The sequence below is a fragment of the Falco naumanni genome, chromosome 6 (assembly GCF_017639655.2).
Source record: "Falco naumanni isolate bFalNau1 chromosome 6, bFalNau1.pat, whole genome shotgun sequence".
NCBI classification, from domain to species: Eukaryota; Metazoa; Chordata; class Aves; order Falconiformes; family Falconidae; genus Falco; species Falco naumanni.
The window spans coordinates 65,714,079-65,739,805 of NC_054059.1; the positions used below are offsets into that span (position 1 = coordinate 65,714,079).

At 40.8% G+C, this 25,727-nt stretch overlaps 1 protein-coding gene across 5 annotated transcripts; it reads right to left on the reverse strand.

The window, feature by feature from the left end:
• Positions 1-1,461: 1,461 nt before the first annotated feature.
• CEP57L1 (centrosomal protein 57 like 1) lies at positions 1,462-25,501 on the reverse strand. Of its 5 annotated transcripts, XM_040598892.1 has the most exons (13): positions 25,400-25,495; positions 16,501-16,555; positions 14,582-14,733; positions 12,392-12,536; positions 10,551-10,727; positions 9,845-9,966; positions 9,312-9,428; positions 8,956-9,033; positions 7,043-7,138; positions 6,251-6,331; positions 5,910-6,139; positions 4,080-4,224; positions 1,462-1,965 (listed from the first exon to the last, which is right to left on the reverse strand). In XM_040598892.1, the coding sequence occupies exons 4-13, from the start codon at positions 12,474-12,476 to the stop codon at positions 1,741-1,743; spliced, it is 1,356 nt and encodes a 451-aa protein (XP_040454826.1). In that variant the 5' UTR covers positions 12,477-12,536; positions 14,582-14,733; positions 16,501-16,555; positions 25,400-25,495; the 3' UTR covers positions 1,462-1,740. The 5 variants fall into 5 exon arrangements, with proteins under 5 accessions (XP_040454826.1, XP_040454825.1, XP_040454824.1 ...); XM_040598891.1 differs by lacking the exon at positions 14,582-14,733; XM_040598890.1 differs by lacking the exons at positions 16,501-16,555; positions 25,400-25,495 and having other exon boundaries at positions 14,582-14,764.
• Positions 25,502-25,727: the final 226 nt, after the last annotated feature.

Consider the following 25,727-nt stretch of genomic DNA (forward strand, 5'->3'; position numbering starts at 1 on the left):
ACAATGCCTGATGTTTCTTTTGTCTAGGGCTGGACCTCTGGATGCAATATAATGCCTTAGGGTCCTTAGAGGTCGGCATGGCCCCTCTCGCCTGCTCTCAAACACGCAGGTGCAAAGCTGCAGATTATTTAACTGCTCTCAGGAATGGCAAAGGCTTACCTCATGGCAGCAGAACACCTACAATCTGAAAATGTTAATAGCAAAAATGCTTACTTTTGTCAATGGTATCAGTGATTCCAGTGTCTGGAAATGCACAAACCTACCTCAGAAATGCTGTCTATACCAGGAAAATACCATGCTTAGAACTGTGTTTGTTTTTAAATGTACAACCTGCTTTTCTAAGCCACATATAATATGTAAGTAAGAAGGATGTCTATACAATTTAACAGAGTGGAGGAAACCCATCCCTGACTATCAGCCAAACCACCTCGTCTTCCACATTCCTAATAAAGATGTTAAGGGCACATAAACTTCCTCCCCTTCACCCCTAAAAGCTCCTAAACACAGGTCCTGTCAAAGATAGTAACAGGGTATTCTAAATATAAAATAATTGTCTGAAATTTTTCCTAATCCTTTGTCTTGAAAGGCGCCAGAGCAAAACTTACTGATCCAAAAACCCAACCCTCCATTAGGAGCACACATTATTGGTCTTTATTCAAAACTCTTGACAATACAGCATGTCTCCAATTTCAATTCCTAACTGCACAGGGGCTTAAGAAAACCACTGCATCCTCTTCATATCAGATACCTGCAGCAGAACTTCACTGATACATCCCTAGGAAGCTATTTTTTTCTGACATACGCAAACACTCAGGAAAATCAGTATCAGTCAGTAACCTCAAGCCAAGAATTTATCGCAACTAAATAACCATTGTTGATTCAAAGTTACTGTTATATCTTCTACCATATATATGTACGTAGTGGGGGATGGAAAAGACCAGACTCCTTCTTAGCATAAAGACCCACATCGCATTTGTATGAGTATACAAATTCCACAACGCGTCCTGGTACTCACAGATCAAGATCTCTCTGACAGCTCAGTTATTTTATACTGTGGTAGAAGGAGGTTCTGTTCATGAGAAGCCAAGTACCCAAGCTTTTGGTAGTGGCCCATTCCATGCACTTATCAAGAACACTGTCACGTTGTCATAGTTTAATAAATTCATGGGTTGTGCTTCCAGTCTCTAGCTGTCCCTAATACTAAGGGGGCATATTGCCAATACTCTTCATTAAAGCTTACAGAGTAATAATAATAATAATAAAATGAAAATGTATATAAATAAGAGATAATACCACTTCTTTTGCCTCAGTTGCAATGATCTGAATCTCCACTTATCAGAGAAAAGGAAAACCACTGTTTTTATTTGAACAGAAGCACTAGCCCAAGTAATTCTGGAAAAAAGCAAGCTTCAAGTATCTTCTTGGCAGCAGGGGGAACAGAACACTAAAGATTGCATACTATTTTAAATGTTAAAAAGCTATAAAATTTTATTTGACAAGTTAAAAAGTAGGCATTTCATTAATCCATCAAAACACTTTATTACAAGTCATTGTAGTTGAATTACAGGTACCCTACATAAAAGTTAATTCTGAGGTGAACAAACTGACCTACTAATGAGTGGGCAGTTTAGAACATCTATATCTATGCTATACCTATTTTATTTTTTAAAAGTATTTTGTGAAATTAAAAATGTACTAGCTGTCAGACTTCAGAAACTTCTAACACAGTAAACTTTAGAACTATTGTTCCCACATTATATCATCATTTTTCAGTGTTGACTGAAGTTTCCGCACATTTTTTAGCAACTGAAGAGAGCTTCTGCTTTTCTGTCCAGGACAAGATTTAGACATACTTTCCTTTACAGTGACTGCAATCTCCTTTGCTTCCTTTTGGTCACCACACTTTAGTCTGATATGAGCTGCCCCTTGCTTCAATTTCTGAGTTTTTCTCTTTAATTTCTGCACCTAGGAAGAAAGATTACTAATTAGAATGTTACATAATCGGAAGACCTACAGATGTAGAGCTCACTGGACTTCTACCAAACTCCAAACTAAAGATATCTAACAGATATTAAAAAAAAAAAAAAAAAAAAAAGTTCAGATCTACTAATCTTGCACATAGTTGTCTTGCTGTAACTGAAAGCACTACAGAAAAGTGACCTTGTCAACACAGAAAAAGCATTACAGAAAACTGACCTCACCCACACTCAATAGGCTGCTGAACCCCATCACACCCTAAGGTAAAACTGTTTACTTTGAGAGAGGCGGAATAGTATCTGTTACCAAATTATATTTACAATGGTCTTTCTCCATTTCAGCTTGTACTACCCTAACAAACAAAAAAATCCCAACAAACCTATAAGATGTATATTGTATATTATCAGCTACTCTATTCAAGCAGGTTACTCTGAAGCCTCATAACAAAATTGGAAAACAGATTAAATAGGGTTGACTGCTACAGAACAGTTTTTTAAATGTCAGATAATAGGACTTGACTTGCACTTGGCATGAAAAGGTCACTCCCAAAGATAAAATTAGGCTGGAAGCATTCCATATGCCAGTTTAGGCTTTAAGTCCATTTCTAAAAATAATTAACTTTAATTGCATTCTAGAACATATTATTAACTGTGAAACACAGAGATGACTACAGCATTTTTATTATGATAGGTTCTAAAAGCTGAAATATGCATCAGAAATATTAAGACTGATCTGTACAAAATGCACACAGAAATAACTGTGTGCCAGAAAAAAAAACATATAGGCCAAGTGTTACAGGAGTGGCCTGTATTGATAACCAGGGCATGATGGACAGTAATCAAACAAACACAAAGAATGTGCTATTTACATCATGACCCTAAGGCGTGTGCTCTGATAAGGCTGTTCCAGAGCACACATGACTTGCCAGCAGATCTGCACCCTGATAATAGGCAAGGATGACAACAAGGTTGCACCACCCCATTGTGTTATTCCTCCTCTCATCATCCCAAAATGAAGGCAGACTGTAGCCATAAAGATATGCAAAAGGAAGGAACAAAGGTGCATTTGTTGTCCCTTGTCTCAAGTTCCTGGAGGATGAAGTCAGCAAGATTCTGAGGCAAGGAATAACATCGTAATTGTTGATGTTGCCAAGAGAGGCAGTGAGGACTCAACAGTCAATGTCCTTTGTCCATATTGCTAACATGTAACTCTGACAATTCTACTTTGACATAACCATCTTTGTGCTTGCAATTACATGGACAATAAAAGCTTTGAGTGAGTAAAATCTATCACAGAATGAACACGAATAAGCTATCACCTCCCCCTTCCATAAGGTCTCACACGGAGTTTTGTTTTGTTTCCTGTATAAGCAAGGTTCTTAGGTAAGTCTGTTCATTCTGAAACGTAAGATGGAAGAACAGCAAACTATCAGACAGAACTATGGATTCCATTTTTTATCATAAGTTCCAGACCAAATTGCTACAAAAGGGTTAAGCCGTTCATCTTATAAGATCACATAAGAAGAGTGATCTTATATGGGCATGTATGAAAAGCTGTTACCTATGGCTCTAAAACATACTGACACTGAATGTGTATGGGTTTGGGGTTACACAAAACTGAAAGGCTTGTCTGACTGATATTGGAGAAGCTGTGGTCAACAGACTATTTGGCTAATAAAAAGTTTTAATATTTCAGTAGCACAAAAGACATTTAATCCAGTCTGTACAGGTTTTATAGCTTCTATTTTCTCATTCCCCAGAGGGACAGGACACAAAGGAACAAAATCCCAACAGTCTGTCTTAACACAGCTAACAGATGTGACAGACTGAGCAACCCAGCTCCGTATTGCAGAACTGCCCCGGGGCAGGAAGCTTCCCCACTAGTGTACATTTTGAGCTACCAGCTGTAAGCACTTTTTCTTGATCAAAAGAAGGAATTGGAGGCAATAACACCGAACTATCCGCCTAATTATAATCACCTATACTGGAACATCCTGGCTTAAGCAATCCAGTGACATTCTAGTTAATGACAACAGGAGGCAGAGTTGTGGCAGCTTTTCGACTAGTGTGTTACTAGCTAGAGAGTTTTCGTTTTATTCTTACAGTAGCCTGATGCTTTTTCAGCTTGGATATTTGTTCTCCTTTAATCTCCATTTGTTTCACAAGGCAATCCAGGTCCTGTTCCAGGTCTTCACGAACTTTGGAGTCTTGAGTCTCCTCTATCTGTTTCAGAAGTCCTTGCTGCTCACTATTAAAGACAAGAATGGCACACTAAGTATTCATGATCTAGTCTAGGATTTCTTTCAGTACTTTCAGTGTATTGAAGGAGTTGCTAGCCATCTTGTCGAGAGTATAGCAATTTAGCATTATTTACCCTCTCACACAATATGCATTAATCTGTAATATAAACACCCTAGAAAAGGTACGTTTTTCTGGTGGGTCTGATCTTCTCCAAATTTGTAGCTAATGTGCATCTTATTCCTCCCTCTTGCCACAGTCATAACAACTACATGTGTAATAGTGTGCAAAATGAGAATTTGTAAAGCGAACAGCAGCTATGCGGTATGGTATTTTCACTTCCTGCCCAGTTTAGTGCAGACTTTGAAAACTTAGTGTAATACCGCAAAGTATTGTTTAGACTGGTACCTTTAAATTACAGTTTTTCTGACAGATTATGCAAATTAAAATATTCTACTCAAAAAGATTTGCAGCGAAGTGTGCTGGTTAATTAAATTAACCAGCTTAACCAAAATAAATTGTGTAGATATACTTGATACCTAGATATCTGAACTAGTCAAAAACAGAGACCTTGTTCTATATATATTTAAAATATATATATACATAAATAATATTTATATGAGATATATATATAAATAATCTCTTTACAAAGGTTGGCTTCTTTTCTGACTTCTGAGTAACTGCTGCTCCTTGACAGTTTCATTGGAGCAACTGTTTGTTGCTATTAAAAAAAAATAAAGCCTGTCCTTGAATTGCCATGAGTAAGCCAAACATTGCTTTCTGAAGAAGGCATTGGTTGCCCGTTTAAGTTTTGCCACATCAAGGATTTCAAATCAGTGCCAAAATCCTAACTGGTTTAACCAACACATCCTCCTCTGTTCAAACCACAGCTCACGTCAACATGTCTACTATGACCAGCTACATAGCTTTGGCTCACAGTTCTACAAGCTTGCATTAATGGGAAGATGCCTGAGAACACAAGTTGTAATCCACATTTACTTGCATGGTTAGAAAGATACATACACTCCCATCTAATGCGTTAGCTTCTTCCACACCCTGCCCATTTTCTGGCAGGAGACTGTCCCTCTTTCACAACCCCCTTACAGGACTGGCAAGTTCTGCTGTCAACAAGGAAAGGGTATGAACACCAGGCTGTCTCAGCACAAAGACCCATCAGGCATGCATGTAGAGAGAGAACACAGAAAAAATGAGTACAAAGGAATAGGCTAGATGTTGTAACAGGACTATGCCACAGCTGTACTAATGTATTCTACCACCCAGACTGACTGCATGCTGCAGGCCTACTCAGTGCTAACAGCACCTTTGCAGTCTTCCTCAGGAGAACATTCTTGGTCTACTCTGCAGACCTCAGAATATGTTTAAAATTTCTAAAAAGCATAGGCCTAAAAGATTTTTCATTTGCTGCAGCTGTTACTTCAGTAGCAGCTCAGTTAAGTAGGGGATGTGGAAGCAGAAAAACCAAGCTGAAATATGTTGCTTGCTCACAAGATCGGTTAAACACCAGGACAGAATTTTTTGAATGAGAAAAATCCTACAAGTCACACCTGCTCAGGCCATTCTGCCAACAAGTAGTCCTACACTTAAAACAGGCTCGGTTCAACTATAGCACACCTGTAGTTCCACAGGGCTTCACTGAAGTCACTTTTACTCATAACACCAGGGATTAGTACTCACAAGCTCATTTGGCCCAGCTCATCTTGTATGGCCAACAGAACGTCCGAAAGACTTCCGGTGGCAGTAGGTGATGTGGAACAAGAGGATACAGATTTTGAAAGTGCACTGCGTCCTAAAATTCCTGGCGTAGTTCCTCCTTGTCTTCGTGATGAGATATGTGGATTCCGATGCTTCATAATATGCAATACACTTTGTACGTTTGCACTAACAGAATGGCTGGAGCTGACAGACTTAAAGCAGAATTATTAAATAGTTTACAGAAATGATTAACAATTACAATAAAGAGACTTATTCATGAGACTGTAGATGCCAATGTAGCAAGAACATCTGGTTTCACTCACCTTCCCAGCCACAAAAGGTAGTTCACCAGCCTTTACATGTAATTGTGAAAAGTGGATTTTCTTCATTGTAGGATTTCTCTGCCATAAGACAGAAAAAGTAAGACAAGAAGTTCCAATCTGCTGACCCAACAGCACAATCTTAAACTTTTTTTTTTTTTAATAAGTAAAATTCAAATAAAGAAGCAGTGTAATGCATCACCTCAGTTTCCTCAGTGGTTTAAAAAAAAGTTTCTTTCCTGAATGTAGAAGAAGTAGGACTTTCCAACAGTCAAGACAAGCAAATTTTATTCCAGCTGCATTTAGCAGATAGCTTGACAATTAGGTTGACATTAAAGAAACTGAACACTGCTTGCTTAAGTCTGAAAAACCACAGTTGCAAAATTTTGATTGACCTGTAACATGTGTTGCAAAATGAATTCTCTTGATTTCAACAATCCCCCCAAAACACACTATCTTAAGGTGCCTAAAATTTCTTTGGAAACTAATTTTGACATATAAACTGAAAGACAGCTAAGAGAGGATATGGAGGGGGATATGACAGTAAGACTGTAACAGAGGTTATTGTCATGCTGGTAAGGTTAAGTTTTCCAGTGAGGTGTTACCAGCTCTAGCACCGTTTTAATTACCAAAAACCAAAGAGGTATTCAACACTTTTTGTCACTTTGAAAATGGAGTAAAGCGCAGCAGACAAACCAAGTGCCTCTTAGATCACCCTTTGCCACAAATTCCAAATGCCTCTGTGCAAGGCAGATGCTATCAGCAACAGTATGCTAATAAAAACTTTCATGTTACCTTAGTTTTTTTCTTCTTCCCATTTTCTTTTTTAGGTTCATTTTGAGACATTACTGAAGACATCAAAATTTTGTTTATCTCAAATCCTGTTTGAAGCTGTGGGAATAAGCAAAAAAACCCCAACCATATAATGTAATATTAGAAGTATGAAATTGCATGATTTAATTAATACCCTCTTTCATGCATGGATGAGAACCAGTTAAGGGCACTATCAACTGCCCTGCTTGGAAGGCGTAAGCTACACTTAAAACCGGAACAGATTACTAGGATGCCAGGTTATCAGACAGATCTTGCAGCTCTGTCTTAGAAGTCCTCATTTTCATATTCAGCTGCAGCAGCTGTATTTTTCCACTGTGACAACCAGCAACTGAGATAAGCCAATCCTGCCGCATGCTGGGGATCTGATCATAAAATCCAAGGAACATGAACATTTGGATCTTACAATCTGGGGCAGAGAGAACTGAGCCTGTCTGTGTAACACTGAGGTCAAACCTACTGGATAATCATCAGATTGCTCTGTAGTTCAAAGCTGGTATAAAAGCTCATGATAAACAGGATAATAGCCATTCCCAATTAAACATAGGACAAGGACTTTGTTTTGGCATGTGTAACAGTTTCGGCTAAACAATGCTGGAGGTCCATCGCAAAAGTGAGATTATTCTGGCTTTTCTGTCATCAAAGGGAAGTGAACCACCCCACACCCTCTATTTCCCAACCTAGATCCAATAGGCCTAAACCCATCCTGCAGTGAACCGAGATGGTATTAATACTAGTTCAGGATTCAGTTTACTACATCCAAGTCCTTTCTTGAGCAAATGTTTATACTACTGCTCAAGTCAGACTACCTGCTTTGGGAAAGTCATTCTTACTATGTTTCTCAGAAGAAAGAAATTTTATTTTAGAATAATAATTGTTATTTAAATAAATAATATTATTTATAATAATATAATAGATATTCTATTATCTCCCTGCTAGGCTTTCTGCTCTGCAGCAGCAAGCAGTTTAAGCAAGAAACCCAAAAACCTGCCATCGACTGTGTCATTCTGCTGGATTCTGGAGATGGTACCTGGCCTACAATCTGCATGTTATTTCAGGCTTCCTGGAATGATGAAAATCCTCATCCTTGGATGAGGTATAAAACCTGACAGCAATGATGAATTAATTTAAGCTCTCAGCTTCACTTATGGTTAGGTTCTTTCAGTATTATTCTTCAGCTCTGCATGCCCTCACCCCACCCCAAGGGGATGCCAGCACAACTGCTCTCTTTCAAAATGACTGCTACTTCTCAGCAAAGCGAAGTTTGGAACACCATTACTCTGCCCCTTTAACAAAAAGGTTTTTTTGATTTTGCTGTCTTTGGAAAACATTCCTCTCTCAGATGGATGGTGGCCCAACAGACTGATTATGGCTTCGCAGAGTAATGAATTATTCAAGTTCACACTTAATGAAAAGTGTAACAGTATCACTGATCAAAGACTTTTCCAAGTATAGTCCAATATATTAGATTTCAGTAGATCTTAACAAAAAGAGGAAAACAAACACAACAACCAAGCTTATTTGGGGTACAAGATTTCTTATATAACCACTTTCTAGTTACTGTAATTTAAGTTATCTGATTTAGTTGCAGATTCTCTAGAAACTCATCTTCTACCCAGACCTCTGATAGCAGCTTTGAGGCTGATAAACTGTATCATTAATACAAAACAAAGTGGAATCTTGATTGAGATAGGCAATATGCCTGGCAAGCTTTCCACTTCTGTAATTTATAACTGGTCTAGGTAGTATTCCAGGAGTTCTTCCTAGGTAATAAACATGTGGAGTTTAAATGTAATTAAGAGAAGGGTATTTTAGACAGAGAGAGTATCTTTCTTCAGTCACAAAAAATAAGATAAAATAAAACCTTTTCAGTCTACCTGAGCAGTTTTGTCTTGCATTAGCTTACGCTGCTGCTCTTCCTTACAAAGCTTTTCTTCTAAGTGTTTGATCTTGTTCTGAATTTGAAGGCAAGAATGATTAGTCACACTTCAGTTTGCCAGGCTGGATCAGAACTCTGAAGTAGCTTGCAATTGTAATCTGGGATAAAACAGGACTGAAGAAATTTTTAAAGGCCAGACTGAAAAAAAGACATGCAAATGAAGCCAAGGTGACATTCAGTCATGTATGCTTTATGATCTTAGCTTCAACAGAGGAAACTTTTGCAAACTAACAGTATGCCATACAAATAATTTCAAATGAATGACTTTCAGATTGTCATTCCATGCGTGCTTACTTCTGCAGTTCTCTGAGTAGCAGTAAGTTTAAGACACTCTTTTTCTAGCATTTCAAGCTTTTCAAGTTTTGCATGCAGTTCCAACCAGTTCTGATCTTTCCCTTTCTGAAGCTGGATCTGGAAAAAAGTAAGCAAGAATGGAGTTGGCAGCCGACTGAAGTTATTGCAGACAGCAAAAAACCAAACACACTACAGTAAAGGTGTTTAACTAGTTTAAATTTCATACTTTTTAAATTGCAAAGTGATGAAAAATACCAGGCAGACAAAGAAGACTTAAGTTTCCAGCAGCCTTTTTGTCTACCAAATGTGCAAGTATTAGCATGGGTTTGCTCATTAGAAGTCCCACCTAGGGAGTTTTTTCATACAATTCACTGAACAGTTGTCATCAGCTAGTCAGACAGTAAATTACTTCCATTTGCTAGCACCCTGAGCAAGGATGAGGAAAAATAATGGCCATTAAAAAGCTCAGATTTTACACATTTCTATGCTTTTTAACTGTATCACTACTTTGTCAGTATGCTAAAGGGCTTCACCTGTTGTTCTAAAACCATTTTCTTTTCCAGTTCCGCACTGGAAACCATTTTTCTCATGTAATCCAGCTGTTTCTCCAGCAGGGAGCAGCGGGATTGTGCTGCATTTAACTGCACGCTTAAATCTACAGAGAGAAACAAAGACATTCAGTATAGCAATGGCAGTTACACATTTAGTTATACAATCTCTCCTCATTGAGGAATTCTCTGTCTTCAAAACATGCAAAAAAAGTTTTCTTAGTCTGAACAAGTCACGTGGTAAAAAAATGTTTTATATATGACATGAGAATCAAAATGTTTTTCCAGAGCTAGTCCCTGATTTGAATTCCAAAGGCATGAGCACTGCAGTTGCTCTTGATTTATATCAGCAAATATCTATCCAGAATCTGGTTTCTTCCCTTCCCCTCACTTTTCTCAAGCTAGCACTGTTACACACATAAGCTGCTGCTTGCTTATTATAGGAGTTAAAACACACCACCTGAAAACTGCTTATTCTTTAAAATAACTGCATGGGTTATGCAATACTTGCTTAATGTAAGTAAAAAAGATCTCAACTTGATCCACATTTACCAAGCTCCTGCCCCTCCCCAATTCTGAAGCAAAAAAGGAAAGGGGGTGCATTAATTAGCAGTTTGTCAAAACAAACACTCCCTGGATGATGCAACTCTTGGAGTTGCTGTGGCTACACCTTAGCACTCAAGAGAAGTACCTTTCCTCTGTTGCATCAGTTCTTGATGTGCTGTGTTCTTTTTGTAGGATTCATTCTCCAAGGCCTTATACTGAGCCACTGCTATGGAGAGGCTGCACAGATGATCTTCAGCCTGTGACCTCTCCAACTCTAGATGGCGGATCTTTTCTTGAAGAGTTTTCAGGGCTGCCACCACAGCTAGCAAACAACGCAACAGTTACACCTTAAGTAATGAATATTCCTATTATTATTATTTTTACAAAGCACTTAAACCAGCAAAATACTACCTAAATTTTTTTCCTAGGACTATTCCCAAAATTAATTATATTCCCCAGCAGTACACAAATACATACAGAACATATCTGGGAGAAAATGAACATGTTTACTGCATAACCGAGGTATAAAGCACAGGTCCTATGAGCAAAATTATTTTCACTCCAAATGTTAGCAAGCACGAAGATATTGTGGCAAATTGAGCATAAGAAACCCTGAGACTTCTGCTTACACAGAAGCAGGTAACACAGGTATCCAAGTGAGGTCACAAGTTTTCATTAACAAAACTGATGTGGAGAGATTGAAAATAAAAACAAACAAACCAGACTCAGGACAGGGGGGAAATCAGATACAAAGGGACATTTTAGTAGAGAGTGCATTTTAAAAACATTATTGTTTCAAAAGGTAGTCACACAGTGTCTAGTTTCTTGTATTTGATGATTCTTTAACCATAGAAACAAGTCTGCAAGACTTTGCTTTTAGCCTCAAATCAGTATGTGTCAAAATTATGACAGAAGTAAAAGCTGCGATTTCAGCTACAAGGAAAAGCCTACTAGCTCTCCAAAAAGTATACACACCCATGGAAGTTTAAGACATGTTTTGTAACAAGTCAAGCTTATTTTCTGACATTTTATAGGCCTTGACAGTTTCCCTATACCAATTCTCTCAGTAAAGGAATGCCCAGCAAATATTGCTAGCTCCATAGCAACTCTCATCAGCTTATCATAGCCCCATTAGAATAAAATAAACAAATGAACAAAGTGGGACCACTTCTTCCATCTTTCTAATAGCATGTCAAACATTTCCTTACTTAAATACTTAGCTGCATAACATTAAACTGCACATTTTAATCAAAGAAGACCAAACTGTATGACAAAAGATTACTATGAAGTCACAGATTCTTCAGGTGAAGAGCAATGATCGCATGCACACCCATAGGTTGTGCCTGTGCAATATTGCAAAGTTGTCCACTGTAGTAAATCCAAGTATGGAATCCTTGTGATTCACTGAGCTTTCCAGATATGCTAAGCCACCAAGCAGTTGCCCTGGGAGCTCCACATTAAGGCACACAACGACCACACCAGAGCCATATTTCATACAGAGCAACTTTCATTCTGCTCACTCTCCTGAGAGTCTGCATTATTCTAAAGCTTTCCCAAGGAATCCTATCACACAAAAAACCTCAGAAGTGATTTTAAGCTAGAGGGAGTTGAACAGCACTATGCAAAGCCAATTCCAACTCAGTGTACCATACCAACGATCTTTTTTTCTCTGTATTTAAAGTCATGAACTGCTTCTGCTGAGTTTGAAGCATTCTCCTTTGCTTTTAGAGGAAGTTTGACAATTTTAAGTTAAACAATTTTCAAAGCCGAAGTTTATGAGGATGTTAGAAGAGTTGCAGCAGTTTCCATTCCAGACGTATGACTTCAGGGAGACTACTCCCTCAGGACACATATACATCCTGTCTCAATGTCAGTCTGATAAGCACAGCAAGTCATTGAACTGAGTAAAACAGAACAGGAGTTTGCTCAAGAGATTTCATGTGGAACAATTAAAAAGACCACTTTAAGGAGAAATTTTGGCTTTACCTTGGTTATTGGGGATAGAAGGCCTGTCACCACCAACAGCTGCCAACTTCTTTGATTCTGTATAAGCAAAGGCTGCAGGAAGCATCTTATCTGGTGGCTGAAGAAAGCTTCCTATGAAACTGTTCTTTGATTCAAAATCCACAGCCTACAAAAAAAGAGCTATTTAATGCTATTAGCTCTATAACAGACTATCTAACAGTTTTCAAAGTATGTAACTGGGCTGTCCCTGGCTCTGTTTATATCAAAACAGATTATGTGCACCAAAATAATAATTAAAAAAACTCCACACACCCCCAGATGAATCCTGTATTTTAATGCAATGCCAAAACAACGCTTTTCACAACACTAAACATAGCTCTCTTTGAACACCCAAAATTTTCTAAGATTTTTCTTGGTGCTTTCTAATAATTTATGCTGATTTGTGTACTTTGAAAAGCCAAGGATTGACAATATTTTCTATTATGTAATTTATGGACTTCAGCGTCTGCCTCTCAGTGCTCCTTGCAGAGCAAGCATTCCAAATGTTACAGCCTATTTTCATTTTGCAGCCTCCTTAGTGCTCTCCTGCCTATTTTTTTTACATGTGGCTTTATTACATAATAAAGATATAGTTCTCCACATTTACTGTTGAGATAACAGAAAGTTATTTAATATGTAATAACCCTACCATTCCTCTTATTATTAAGTATATGTATTAACTCATGTTTCTGCACTCCCTTTCCACTCTACCCTTTCTTTATTTTACTAGAAGTACATTTGAAGATTACACCTTGTCAAATAATCATTTTCTTGTCCATGATACTCAAGACATGGACAGTGAAGCTTGCAGAAAGTGGTTTAGTCCAACGCAACCTCTAGGAAGTTAAAGCAAGTTTTACATCACACTGTTTTAAAACACATGCAAGTTTTAAATCACCAAGCATTTCACTTGATGCCATGTAAGAATTTAAAAGTATATACAGCTTCAGCTGATAGAAGAACAGCTTATTTGAAAGTTCAACCACATGATGATTATGGTATCACTGGAGTTTAAAATACAAAGCTTGCAACTGGAACAGGCTTCCTGCTTGGGCTGGGCTATTCACAGACCCTAGTTCCCAAGAAAGTCACCCAAAAGAGGTTATCTAGTATCAGGAGGAAGAAACCCAAACCAAGACTGGAACCTGCTGATGAAGCACACCCCAGGAAAAGCCATTCATAACAGGGGGGCAGGGAAGAAAGTTTTCAGTAATGGAAAAAGTTTCCAGGAACAGATCTTCCAGCACTGTTTCAGAAGCCGTATAAAATAAAAAAATCATCATCCATCCACACCTCCTCTTCAAGAGATGCAGTAAACCAAAGGTACATGGAAATACTTCCTTCCTCCTCCAAGTTGTCATCATGGAGATGTCAACACCAGCATTTATTCGCCAGGACTTGCTCGATCAGGGCCTCCCGGACACCGCTGCTGTTGTGTGCTAACACCCCCAGGGCAGATCCCACAGTCCAAGGCAGACCCCCAGCACTGACACGGCCCCCCTGGCAGTGGCACAGCTCCCCCAGACCTGCAAGAGGGGACCTGCCAGGCTACCCTTGCTTTTCTGGAGAGTTCCCCATGGGGCCCTGCCACCATTCTGCCTGAGTCCAGGCCACAAGGTCTTGGCACTGAGTTGGAAGCCATGGGCGGCTAGGCATACCACTGTCTCTGGCAAGAGGTTCCACCCGGTGACCCTGCCACATTTATGGCCACACAAGCTGTCTATACGCTTGCACAGCTCCATCCTGGAGCACTGGGAAACACCCTGCAGGGACATCTGACTGCCTGTAGCAGCTGGCCAGTCATATGCACCATTTCCAACAGCACAAGGGGCAGTGGCAGTGAAGGGCAGAAAGCAGGGAGCAGCAGAAAACTCAAGATACGGATGGGAAAGTCCTGTGGCTGCATGGGGAGTCAGGGCCGAGACAAGAGATGGGCCTGGCATGGCATGATGCACCAGCGCAGTATTCCACAACATAAGAAATAAGCAAGACTTACCAATTTGTCCATTGCTTCTCAACCTCTACATGTTGGTCATGAAAAAGACTAGCAAAAAAGGTCCATAAAAACAGGCATATGCACACACAAAAAGCTTCCTACTGCTGCTGTGAACAGAGGAAGGCAACTTTGGAAACTCCAGAGGAAGAAGGTGGTTTTTGCTCACATCATCTAACCTTTTGGCAGGCAGCATAAGCAGAGATTCACTTTTCCGATGTACTCCAGTGGAACATGGCTCCCTCATATGCCTGCAGCTGCTACACATCGATTAGTTAGTTTCCTTATTACTTTCACATAAACAAGTTCTGCTGTTTCCAAGGAGACAAATCTGTGGACAGTTGTAAGGAGGGTGGGGTGATCTGAAGCAAATAATGAACAAGAGGGGGAGGGAATAAAGGTCCAGAATATATGAGAGTTTGTGGTCGAGTTCAGTAACACAAAGCAGGGGGGATGCAGGGGACACAAGTGGAAAGTAAAAGCCCTTTAGTTCTGCAAGTAAAGTCAGGGGAAGGTGAAAGAGGAGAGACCAGCTCACCAGCCCAGCGATGGTGATCCAGCTAATGCAGTGTGGGCTTCAGCATGAAAACCCACAATTTGCCAGCACAGCAGAGGGTAATACACACCCTGCAGCTGGAGGGGGAAGCTCCCCAAGCTGCTCCTAAGAGCACAGGCTCAGCAAGGGGTGTCAGGGAATACAATACCACACAACTGAGACACCTGTGTTTGCAGAACCCCTGCTGTGGACATGGTTACGGATGCCTTCCTTTGCCACAGCTTTCTCAGACGCAGAGGCTGTGTGAAGTAGGCTGAGGGAATGGTTGCTATAGCACTTGGAGGCTCTGTAAGCATAGTTATTCTCGTAGAGGTGCTCTGGTGTAGACAAGTCCTTTAGTATCTTCAGAGGTAAATACAGTTTATAACAACTATCCTGTACAGAAGTAATGTCTACGACACTGCAGACCTCAGGCATGGACAAGGGCCAGGGAAAGGACCGAGTCATTCTAGACCAGCAAGACATCACCAAACATCCTGACCACTTTCAGCCCACTAGGACAAGAAACCTACCAGGAAATAATTAAGTAGCTTGACATATGTCTGGATGTCAACCGTCCTATCATCAGCTTTTTTCCCCCCACAAGTATTTAAGTTTCTATAAAACCATCACAGACAGGTTTGCTTTTTAAACAGGATTAGAGAGCCCACATCCACTCTTTTATTCCACGGTACCATGGACACTGGTACACAGACATAGAGAGGTGCTTTAAAGCAGAAATTGCTTCCCAAATGGTGATATTTGTACTAATGTAACTCCACGAGGCCTGGGGGATTTAGCACTTGAACAACACTCGTTAAAGCAGCCAAAACACTGTTGTTTAGACAAGCCTTTCGTTGAGGTTATTAATGCACTCATTTGAGTTTGGGGAACAGCCAAGAGAGAAGTATGCATATTAAACAGAGGTTGACAAAATACCCCAGTTACAGTTGAGAGGAGGGGAGGGTAAGAAGGAAGAAATGCCCCACTCCTGCCCCAGCAGTCTGCACCACTGCAGTGAGTGGGGTGAAGCACTTGCATTGTGCAGGTTGCATCTGGAGTGAGCACTAGCCCTTTGGGTTTTTTAACAAGAACTGACCCAGCCTGTGCCGGTGGACACAGTGGTGATGCTCAGGTGCCCAGTGTTATTTCACACAGAAACCCACAAAGTAGCCGGTTCATACATACCCTGCATCACGCACGAGGCAACTTAGTGCTACACATGTGCTTGCCATTAACCATCAGCCTGGCCAAGCCACCTATGTTCTCTCCAAGCCTGAGTCAAGAGGCTCCCGGAGTACAGTGCCACATGGTTGCAATGCTGTGCACATTGCATGGTGCCAGGCACAGCAAATTAGCTCTGTGACAGCACTGCACTAATGTAATTACACTGCCTGTCTCCTACCTTGCTGCAGCCAGTGTGTTCACCCCTGGGGTGCAAGCATGAGCAGAGCTTTTCCCTTTAGCAGGACCACTTTTGCCTGTTGGCTCACCATCACTTGCAGGCTGGGAGCAAGCTTGTACAGAACCTGTTGGGGAGCAATCCTGTCATCAGGTCCATACCTGTATCTGTGACTTTCATGGCTCAGAGGACAGCAATCAAGCTGGAGTTTGGTACCTTAAGACAAACAGAGAATTGCCCATTTCATCATGGTCATGTAAGCACTAACGTGATTTATACTGTTTATTTTTGCTGGATGTGGCCTGCATTGAGTGCCAGAGCACTGGATCGGGTTGCTTTAAAAATCAATCGACATTTTTGTTACTGCTATCTAGCTACAAGTAAGTATGCCAACAGTGCAGATTTACCAAACACCATTGAAATCCTAAATGTTACAGAAAGACCAGTTACGACTTCCTCCTCCTCCCTTCTTTTCCATTCTTCCCCTCCTTTGCTAGCCATGTCATTAAAAAAGTTTCAGAAAAATTTATTATGGAGTTAAAAGTCCAAAACTGTTTTGCCACATACACAATTGTGTCCCATACTGTAAAGCAGCATATGGAAAAGCTTTTTCCACATGTGAACTATAGCAGATTCAGGGAATAATGCTGGCTTAACAGCTTCCTGAAAGATATACGCTAAAGGAATAATGTGATAATGTAAGGGATGCTTACACTAAATTCTCTGATGTTTGTTATCTCACAGAGATCCTGGTTCATTCAAATTACTGTGCAGGCAACCTTTTAGAAGCAAAGAAAGAGGTGCTGTCAGAACATCTTCAAAGAGGAAAAAGAAAAAAGAGATCAAAGCACTTTTCAGAAAGAAATACAAAGATATCTATCTTCTGACCTGACCTACTGGGCATGCACAATTTATAGTGGTTTTTCTTCATGAAATTGAAAACAAAGTCTCAGATGAATCAAAGAATGATTCACTGTTTATTTGACATAAGAGAAATTTTAAAGAGTCACCCCAACACAGGCTACATCGAGAAACTCCCAGAATGCTGGCTGCTGCCTTGTCTATTTGAGCCAAACCTTGCTGGCAAAAGGTTATGTGAGAGGCCATTTTGGTGACACAATCCAAATTGGTCTATTTTTACTCCTTTCACTTTCCTTCAACAACCAGGGAAAAAGCTTGGTCAGCTGTACTAGTTGTGCTGCAATGCTCTTTCAGCCTTACTCCCAACAGACAAAGAACAGCCCTTCTACTGACAAGAAGAAATAAATAATGTAGGCAAACTGCATTGTTGTTTTGGGAACACCCAGTCTCTAGCATCCTGACACAACTGCTTTAACCAGCCTGAAACATATGACCTTGCTCAGGACATATCTAAGTAACGGGTACTCACGTCCTTCTTTAATCTAAGTGGGTTAGAAATTAAATGGTAACAGCTGCAAAACTAATAGGAAGTGAAACCTCACTGAATCAATATAGCATTTCAATATGGTTTTAAGTTCTGTTGAGTCCCACTTTAAATGAGTTTAGAACAAATGACTAAAATTTGTTAGAGAAATTAAGGAACTTGGGAGGTTTTTGAAAACTGACACAGATAAATCCATGGGAGTTGTACAAACTGCGAGATACAAACTGACAGTCTCAGAACTGAATATACAAAGGTTAAGCACTTGGTTTCTTTGTTGATACTACTGTAGCAAAACCTATTCATTCCTGAATTTCAAGTCTTACACAGAACTTTCATACAACAATTTTTTTTTCAGTCTTGGAAGAAAAGGAAATTACATTCTGTGTTTTCCCATGACACTGCATGTACTGTGAAGTATGATGAAAACTGGTACTTTAATGAAAAAAAACCCCACTCCTAAGCTTTTTATTTCGTTGTGTCAGACCTTCTGAGCATTCGTACTAATATTTCTCTAGTTCCTATTTGCTGAAGATAAGATAGAGAACAAAAAAGAAAGCAAACGGACTGAGTTACACAACCACTTTGTGCACAAGGCAAAGAAATAACCAGGAGGAGAAAAAACAGATATTTTTTAAAGACTTTTTTTAGTAATTGGTTCTAACCTAACAGCATATCAAGCAAACTTGGGTCTTAATGTTAAGAGTTTTGCTGTTTTCCTCAACGAGGACAGCAGACCTAATTCCTCATTAAATTGGGCCTTCATTCATAAGTGCATGATAAAATCATATTCAATACTTTGTGAGGAAATCGAATCGGTGCAAACTGCTTTAACATGTATGAGCAGATGATAACTGAACTTAGCATTCAAAGAACTAAGACTGCAAATCCCTACCTACTAACAATTGCTATGTTAGCAAGAAAGCATCTGGCCTGGAATATAGCATTTCTACCTTTCTAAGTCTTTAATCAGTCCAAAGTAATTAAAGATAACCTTCTTGTAAAAAGCAACAAAACCCCCAATACTGTAAGTGGTCACTAATATACTTCCTCGCTTCCCTCGTGGTTCTGTTCCTCTTGTCATCTCCTTTCATCCATCCTCATATTATAGTTGCTTTTTCTCCCTCATCTCCTCTCTTTTCATTGTATTTACATCATCCTATAGCTTTGTTCCTTGCTCTTCTCCCTTTGGTATGCTTCTTCTTCTCCCTCTTCTAGCATAAACAGTTAGGGTTTTGTACAAAGTAAAAAGAGCTATTTCCCCCCCCCCCCACAGCAACAACTGCCAAGTTTCTTCCCTTCATCCTTAGTTCCAACAGATGCTGTTTGCTCTTAGTACACTGATGTGGAAACTGAAGGTGCTCTCCTCAGTACTCTACATGAAGAATTTTTAAAGTTACTTTTTCTACCCACTTGTTTTCTGCTGATGATGCCGTCACACTGTCTTCCATACGTAGTTTGCTTAGCTTCACTACTTCTCTTTACCCTCAAAAATCTGCTTTTGCTCATTAGATTGGAAGCTGCTCTCACAGGTTTCTAAAGTGCAAAGCACAGTACGTGTGTCTCAACAGATTGGAAGGCAGGAGGAAATTACTGGCTCTGGCTATTGACCCTTGATTAAAAAGAAGATGACTTTGCTGTTGTGGAAAGTGAAGGTTTTCAAGGGCAACTGTCTCCAGTATAGAAGACTGTGTATCTGTACACAGGCAGAATAATCAGGGATTAGAAGGGCAAATGCAAAACAGAAAAGACATATTAGGGTAAGTGGGGCAAATATAAGAGTGGGTTGAAATGACAATCATTGTGAAGAAATACAATGAGGTAGGGGATAGTTATTGCAGGTACTGACTCATTCACAGTAAACACTTCTACCGCATGATAATTTTCACCTTTTATGTCTCAAATATTTAATGGGATCATCGAAAGATGGTTCTGAACGTTGCAACTTGCCCTCTAGGCAGATGAAACACACAGATTGTGTCCCCACCATTGCCTTGGAATTTATTTTCAAAGTAAACTTCTGTTTTTACCAATACTTTCTCAGGGAAAGTGGCAGCCTCTTCATCCAACATTCTTTAACCTAGCATGGAGATGGTGTAGGAGGTAGATATTTAGCCAGATAACTGGAAAAGCATGACATGGATGAGCAGAGAAACACAAAGAGGATAATTATTCATAGGATTTGTCTCTTTTTACCTACTACCACTCCTGCTTCTCCCCCTCCCCGCCCCCCGCCATTCCTGTGCTGCTGATAACTAGGCACCTGGCAAGAAGCAAGAACTCCATTCTGCATTTGTACATCAGGCAACCTAAGAACAAGAGCGAGAAAAAACCCAAACAACTAACAAGGAAAAGGTAAGTTTCACTCCTGGCAAGAAATGATTCCCAAAGTCATCTTTTGTCAGCAACAGTTGTCTTTAAAGATACAGAAAAATTGCAAGCAGATCTAAGTCAGAGCAACCCTTCAATCTTACCTCGGAGACCTTTTTTTGTTGAAGAATAATTTTAAATAGGATAATCTGTTAACATGTCTCAGAATATTCATAGTAACTCTAACACATCCATATTGCATATCCCAAACAGGCACAATATCCTAAGTATTAATGCCAAATAGTTTGTAATTCATAAGGTGTAATGAGTACTCAGAAATGCAAAAATGGTCTACCGCTACTTATGCCCTGAGTTGTCTGGGAAAATTTACAACATTTAAAACTGTGCAACAGAATACTTGATTCATGTAATCTGTGTATTTAAACTTGCATGACTTCAGGGGTGCAGAAAAAAATCCGAGTAAGATGCTATGAAATCCTGCACAATATTGCATATATTAAACTTCAATTGATTATAAACTATTTAAGAGACATTTCTCCCCTATTAACTAGATGCACATTTTCTGACTGAAAGGTAATTTAGTGGATCTCTAGGGACTTGACTTAAATTCTTGCTATTCTGTGTGACCCTAATAAATCACAGAGGGATGGGACAGTAAGGGACTGATGTTCCAAGATATGTGGGCCTTCCAGCCTCAGGGCTGAATACCAAGTTTGGTAATGACAGGCTTAGATTCCCTGCTTGTAAAAGAAGTGCAGGTATACAGCCAAAACAAGCAGCACGCTCAGTGAGGGGCTAACAAAAGCTGTGTGCATGGGAACTATAAACATAGATGTGTGTGAAGTCCCACCCTGGTGCTTGGCACCTTTGTCCTCTTGGGACTCAGAATCTGGAGTGCTCTTCTGGCAGTGAGTGCCAAAATCTGTTCTTTAAAACAATGAATAGAGTCCCTGTAGCTTCTCTGGTCTGTGACTTCATTTCATGTGGCTGCTGGTCACAGCATTTTTCTTTGTATTATTACTGGAAAACACCAAGGTCTGTGTTAACAGACAGCCTGCCAAAGGTGTTTAAAAGGCCTATTGGTCTGTCAGCAGATAAAAAATTCCCAGTAAGCAATGTTCATTTTCTTTTAGTGTAGCTGGAGGAAATAGTGTCCATCTTCTCTATGCTGTTACCCAGTGGTTAGAGCATTGGCCAGGAAGTGGGAGTTCCTGGGGAGCATTCATGCCGCATCCCTGACCACCATGCTAGACTGGGAGGAGGAAGAGCAGGAAGGAAACAGGGAGTCACCACCTTTTCGTTTGAAGTTAGAACCCTGTTCAGAAAGCTGTGTAAGAGTCTAGGACAAGGAGAAGGCAGCTGAGGCAAAAGACAGAGTAAACCAAGGACGTGTCTGTCTCATCTAGTTTAATCGTCAAAAAATAATCTTGGGTTTTATTTATGTGTTTTTGTGGTAAATAGTTCCTGGATGAAAAATAGCACTAGCTTGGGAATAGCTACCAGAAAACAGGAGTAAGCGCCTACAGCTCCTTGTGTCTCCTTCCTTCTCGTTCACACCAGTGTCACCAGTTTGCCATCCTTTCCAATAGGGATACAACTTCAACAGATGAGGTGATGAATGTTTCCCTTCCACTTGGTAGTCCCTCTGAACACCTGGGACACTCTTCTGGGAGTTACAAGATGTTGACCTGAGGTAAAAGTCAATTCTGTCATCAGTGGGTCACTGCACTGAAGGTGAGCACTCTACCAAATGCAACTGGGCACTGAAGCCAGCTGTGGCTATAACAGAAGAACATGACTTGTTGAGCTCAGAAAGGTTCTCCTCAGCTGGACCTGTCCTGGAGCTGTGCTGCCTACCTCCTAGACTTCAAGTGAGGATAACGGAGAGAGAGGTGCCAAGATGCCCAGCTTGGGGCAATTCAGGACATTTCTATCCAGAAACAGACTAACAGAGTTCAAGTGGCTGCTCAGTGGAGTTTTTTGGATCTGAATTTTCAATTTAACCGTAGTTTCTTTCCAGGGTCTAGCCCTTAGTCTTTCAGGCTACATTTATACAGTTAAATAGAGTATAGTCAGAGAGTTGGCAAAGTGCAGCAGGACTTTAAGCGGCCTGTGGTTCTGGTACATCACAGCCCAGCTCTTCTCAAAGCAACACACCCTTCAGCGTAAAACTATTCCATAGCCTTTCTGTGAGAAACACTCAGTCTCCGAAGAAGCACCTCATGGCTAACTTACCCATCCCTCCTGCATTTGTGACCTCTAAGAAGGCAGGGTGGCAGAGTTTGGTGCAAATGTACACATGCAACCCACAGTAGGCCAGAACACATGGTAGATGTACAAACATGCTCAGAAATAAACCAGCACATTTTCTCCCACACCTTATACTGCAGCTTGCTCAGTCATTGAGACCAGTTTGTTGGGACGATACATGAGTCTCGCTATAACACCAGCCTTGTGCCTGGGTTCAAAGACCATAGAGGAGTAGCCTCTGAACTTCTAGAAGAGAGTGATCCCATCCTAGGTATTTACTAGTTGGAATGAAACAAGCTTCAACAAATCCAGATGTAAATAAAAGCAGTTGAAAGAATTGATTTAAAAAGCAGTTTGTCCCAAATTGCACAAGTTTACTGTGTTATTACTAGTTCTCCAGTAACTAAGTGTATTCTGCAGTAAAGTGCTCTGTTGTGACATACAGAAACTGGAAAACACTTTAAAAAGTAAATATAATATAATTTAGATCTTATATCTTAGAAAGGACATGAATACAATGACGATGTATTGTATTTTCAAGAAGTAATTCTGCCGTTGGATATCATTTGCATATGGCTATAGAAGTCCTTATCTAGTTAAAAAAAGAAGGAAGTTGATAAATCATCAAGGAAGGAAATACTGAGGTTTAAAAAAGCCACAAATTTGTTTTTCTTCAGCTTATCATTTTAAAAACTCAAATGCTGTAATTCTGGATGAGTTGCCAGATTGTTTCCTTCATAATTCTGCCTTTCTCTTATCCATTCTTTAGGGATCAAAAACAAGCATATTAACTTCAGTCAGTGGACACGCAAATCAAACAAACACATTTCCCTAACTTCAGGCTCTGATTAATTCCACTGGTAGCCTTTGACCTTGATTTCCACAATGTCTTGCAGTACATACAGAAGCTTGACCTGGTATCGGAAAACTGCAGAGATTTGGTTGGAAAAAATAAAGCCACCTTCATCTCCATTACCAAAGTACTACATTAAAATCTATTAAACACAGGGCTGAAATCTAAAGTTTAGGCCTTGGAGCCAGTTTCACAATCTGTTTCCTGTAGCCAGGGTTCATTTGCAGCCAGTGGAAAAAACAACTTCTAAAAGATAAAAGGCAGTGCTGTGACTTTCAATCAATCTTAGCATTCGGTGTGGGAATATAGCTGTACCAAAGTCTAATACCAACACTTCAGTCCTGATTCTGGTTCACTTTATTGATCTCAGATGTATGTAGCCACTGCCAGAGACACCCAGCAAGCACAAGCCTATCACAGGAACAATGAGATCTATCCAACTTCTGAAGATCAAAATTTAGATAGAAATAAAGCAAGCATATGTGACATGCCTACTCACAGGAAAACTGGGAGATCATAATGAGTGACGACAGAATGGGATGGGAAGCTGAAGTGGTAGCTAATGTAAAAAACAACAACAACAAACCAACATAAAAGGCACTGGCAGAATTACTTTCTTTGAACCCATCAGTTATGATGGGTGGAGGCCTTGAGTGCTTAGGGAAGTCAAGACTCACATTTATTACAGGTAGTGATGGTATCAGTAGATATATTGTTCATGAGGGTGCCAAAGGCCTAGAGGAAGCAGCTGCACGAAGCAGTCCAGGCCTGTCCATGCTGCCGAACAATGGCAATGCAGACTCCTTGTAGAATGGATTTTATGGAAAAAAAAAAAAAAAAAAAAAAGAGAGATTGGTCTTCCTTAAAAGGTACAGGTAATGACAGAATGACACTTATTGTGCAAGCCTTAGATAAACAGTGCCAGAAAACAAAAGGAATGTCAGATGATGAAACCAGATTCTTTAAGAAATAAAAACTGTTGATGGCTGTTATTGGTGAGCCAGCCCAAACTGTTTCTGGGCTCAGAAGCGGTTTGTGTCGTTCTGTGGTATGCAAGTAGCTTGTTCTGCATTTAATTTCAGTTTTGAGGTCTGAATTTTAGAGTGGGAAATGTGAACATAAGAAACATAAAATAATTATGCAAGACCCTATACGCAGACCCTAATTATGCAGGACCCTCTCTGTCCTGTTTCTGAGTTACTTGCAAGTGTTCTTTTACCTTTCAGCATACTCAGAATTGTAGTTTTATGATTGCTTTAATGTGACAGCTGCAAATGGGTGGTTCTGCCCTTGTTTCCCTCTCCTCTTCTCTGCCAAGGGGTGAATTGGATCAAGGAGCAGACTTGGCTGAAAATTAACTTTCCCAAGAAGGTGCCTTTTTTTCCCTTGCAGAAAAAGCAAGAGAAACAGCATGACCAGCCCATTTGGCAGCAGATCACACTTAATCACAGAACGGTTGAGGTTGGAAGGGACCTCTGGTAGTCACCTGGTCCAAGCCCCCAGCTCAAGCAGGGCCACCTACAGACAGCTGCCCAGGACCATGACCATGTGGCTTTTGAGTATCCTTGAGGATGGAGACTTCGTAAGCCCCCTGGCCAGCTGTTCCAGGGCTTGGTCACCCTCACAAGTGAAGAACTGTTTCCTGATGTTTGGAGTGAACCGTCTGCGTTTTGGTCTGTGCCCACTGCCTCTGGGCACCACTGCAGAGCCTGGCTGCGTCCCCTTTGCATGCTCTCTTCAGGTTTTTATATACATGGGTAAGAATCCCCCCTGAGCCTTCCCTTCTCCCTTCTCCAGGCTTATAGGCTCCAGCAGAATTTAGATTTTTTTAAAAAAGAAAAGGATTAATTTAGATAAAAAGACCGTGAAACTGTTGCCCAATTTGCATGTACTAGGGATTCCCCCCCCGGCCTTAATTTCAAGCGTCGAGGGCGCTGCATTTCGCTTGCATCGACTGTTTTTTCCTTTCTGCTGCTGTGTTTACTTAGGCTACATCAAAGGCTTCTGTTGAAGCGTGTATCTGACAAGCCTTTGCAGCTGCTCAAAACACACGTGTGCTTCATTTCGCGCCAATCCACATTTCTGAAGCAAACCCCCACCGGAATGGCTGCGTTCCCGGCTCTGCCCGCCACCTGCTTTTGACACAACCTGTTGGGGCGTGACACAAAGAAACCAACATCCCGGCAAAACCCAGCGCAGAAACGGCAGCAGCACTCTCGCTTACCCTTCCCCGGCAGCATCCCGCGGCGGGACGGGGGCCCGCGGGCAGTACCAGTGCCGGTGCCGGTGCCGGAGGCGGCCCCTGCGCGCGGGCGCACCATGGCCCGGCCCGGCCGTGCCGCGCGCTGCCTGCCGGGACACGTAGTTCTCCCCCGCGCCCGCAGCGCCGCCCTTCGGCCAGGCTACACCTCCTAACACCCCCTCCGGGCGCCGCCGCTCCCCGTCACGATTGGGCTGCTGGCGCCGAGTTATGAGAAGCGATTGGCTCGTGGGCGCGCCCGTCATGCGGGCTCCCCGGTTTGGGCGGGTCTAGTTCCTGCCCATTCCTCCCC

Excerpts from the sequence above, each read along its gene's own strand:
- CEP57L1 (XM_040598889.1), bottom strand. The coding sequence starts at position 25,496 with ATGGTGCGCCCGCGCGCAGGGGCCGCCTCCGGCACCGGCACCGGCACT. Across the intron at positions 9,967-10,550 it reads ACTGATGCAACAGAGGAAAG|ATTTAAGCGTGCAGTTAAAT; the intron begins GTACTTCTCTTG and ends TTCTCTCTGTAG. Across the intron at positions 9,034-9,311 it reads CTACTCAGAGAACTGCAGAA|AACAAGATCAAACACTTAGA; the intron begins GTAAGCACGCAT and ends CTTCAAATTCAG.